Source organism: Octopus bimaculoides, chromosome 26 (genome assembly GCF_001194135.2).
Source record: "Octopus bimaculoides isolate UCB-OBI-ISO-001 chromosome 26, ASM119413v2, whole genome shotgun sequence".
NCBI classification, from domain to species: domain Eukaryota; kingdom Metazoa; phylum Mollusca; class Cephalopoda; order Octopoda; family Octopodidae; genus Octopus; species Octopus bimaculoides.
This window is the reverse complement of record NC_069006.1, coordinates 8829473-8831353: the sequence shown is the minus strand read 5'-3', so window position 1 is coordinate 8831353 and position 1881 is coordinate 8829473. Positions and strand designations below refer to the sequence as shown.

The 1881-nt window shown below is 37.5% G+C and overlaps 1 protein-coding gene across 1 annotated transcript in view; it reads right to left on the bottom strand.

Annotated features, from left to right (window-relative positions):
• The window catches only part of LOC106883552 (uncharacterized), a 14744-nt gene that overhangs the window by 5245 nt on the left and 7618 nt on the right, over positions 1 to 1881 (bottom strand). Inside the window, exon 3 of the mRNA XM_014934600.2 lies at positions 1119 to 1278. Coding sequence (XP_014790086.2) covers positions 1119 to 1278 — 160 coding nt within the window. The remainder of the gene's footprint in view (positions 1 to 1118; positions 1279 to 1881) is intronic.

Here is a 1881-nt window from a genome sequence, read left to right as displayed (position 1 = left end):
ATGTAGGAGTAATTTATACATGTGTGGGTGTGTGCGTGCGTATTTAAGAGTGTGTATGTATGTATATATGTACGTATGTATGTATGTATGTATGTATGTATGTATGTATGTGTGTGTGTGTGTGTCTTTATTCAGTTTTATTTCAAGATTTCTTGCCAATAGAAAAGAACCGGTTTCTAACCTAGATCCAAGGTTCCTGTATTGGAATTTCAACAACACCAACAGGTATTTTTGCATGTTTGTTTGTATGTGTGCTGTATTTGGAGTTAGTGCAAGTGCAGACTTGCATGTTTTGTTTTATGTATGTATTCTCATGCATATAGTTGCATATCTAGACATGCTCATATATATTTAAATGATAAACTTCTGGAAAGTTTTACAGACTTTTACAGTTCATGTGATCGATTGGATCTGTAGTCTTTGAACCAGCTTTCTCCTTTCTGGTTTTGAGAAGCCTAATTTCTCAAGATTTGTATTTAGGCAGTGTGTTAAATATCCCAGTGTATGTATGTATGTATGTATGTATGTATGTATGTATGTATGTATGTATGTTTTATGTATGTATTCTCATGCATATAGTTGCATATCTAGACATGCTCATACATATCTAAATGATACACTTCTGGAAAGTTTTACAGATTTGTACAGTTCCAATGATGGACTGGATCTGTAGTCTTTGAATCAGCCTTCTTCTTTCTGGTTTTGAGAAGCCTAATTTCTCAAGATTGGTATTTAGGCAGTGTGTTACAGATCACAGTTTCCCAATAATTACAGGTATAAACCTCACTTGTACTCCGAGTAGAGTGACTGTAGATTTCTCAATAGTTTAACGTAGGTGTTATCATTTTCGCTACTCCTTAGTTTTCTTATTTCCAAAACTGTACACAGTTTCTCTTCCTTGTCCCAAATTACTATGTCAGGTTTATTATGCTTACAGCCATTATGTCAGGTATGTGTGTGTTTGTGTGTATGCGTGTATGTGTGTGTTGTAGCTTGTTTGATAAATAGATACATAGCCAAAAAAAAAAAAAGCAGGCTGAAGAGAAAAACAAACGTGTAAAAGAATACAAGCTTAGATAAAAAAGAACGACATCATCTAGGATGACATCACAGCTTACTTGGTGAAAATTGACCAATTGAAAAGGCCATAGCGACGTGTAAACGGTAAGATGTATTCAACACAGTGGTCATGTGATCGGCAACATTTATCTGTCTCTTTATTCTTTCCCAAGTCGTCGTAATTTCGCGAGATATTACCATCACCGCACCACTTGGTTCCTGTGTGGTATTAAAATATATTATTATTTGAACACTGGAGTTCGATGTAGTCCACTTAATCCGCTCCCCCGAAATTGCTAGCTTTGTGCCAAAGTTTGAAACCATTATTATTATTGAGTGAGAGAGCAGTGCATGCCATCAAAGTGACACTGGGATAAAATATACGAAGCCCTGCATACCCATCATAACTACCCGTCTGATAAGGGTACACCAGGCACATGCATCACAACGGCGCGACATGGTCGTCTCATATCAAGATAAACAGCGCATGACCTCGCAGGTGAGGCCCAGTTAGAATTTTCTTCAGGTCAAGTAACCCATCTCGCTCAAAAGGTCCCTGAATAAGGTTTGTTTAAGGATGTTGAGCAAAACACCCATGTTTCCAAAGGTGAATTATTGAAACCCCAAAGAATTCCTCTCAACACATGGCTATGATGCTCCCCCACTACTTCTGTTCGTGATCAGAGATGCATATATCGTCAGCCACCAAGGGACATGCTCAACTGGTTAAGGTCAAACAACTGACAAGCAAACCTGTGGTATTAAGCAGAATATTTGCTGTAGCCCATCTTTTATACCAAGACAAAACAATGTACATGATAT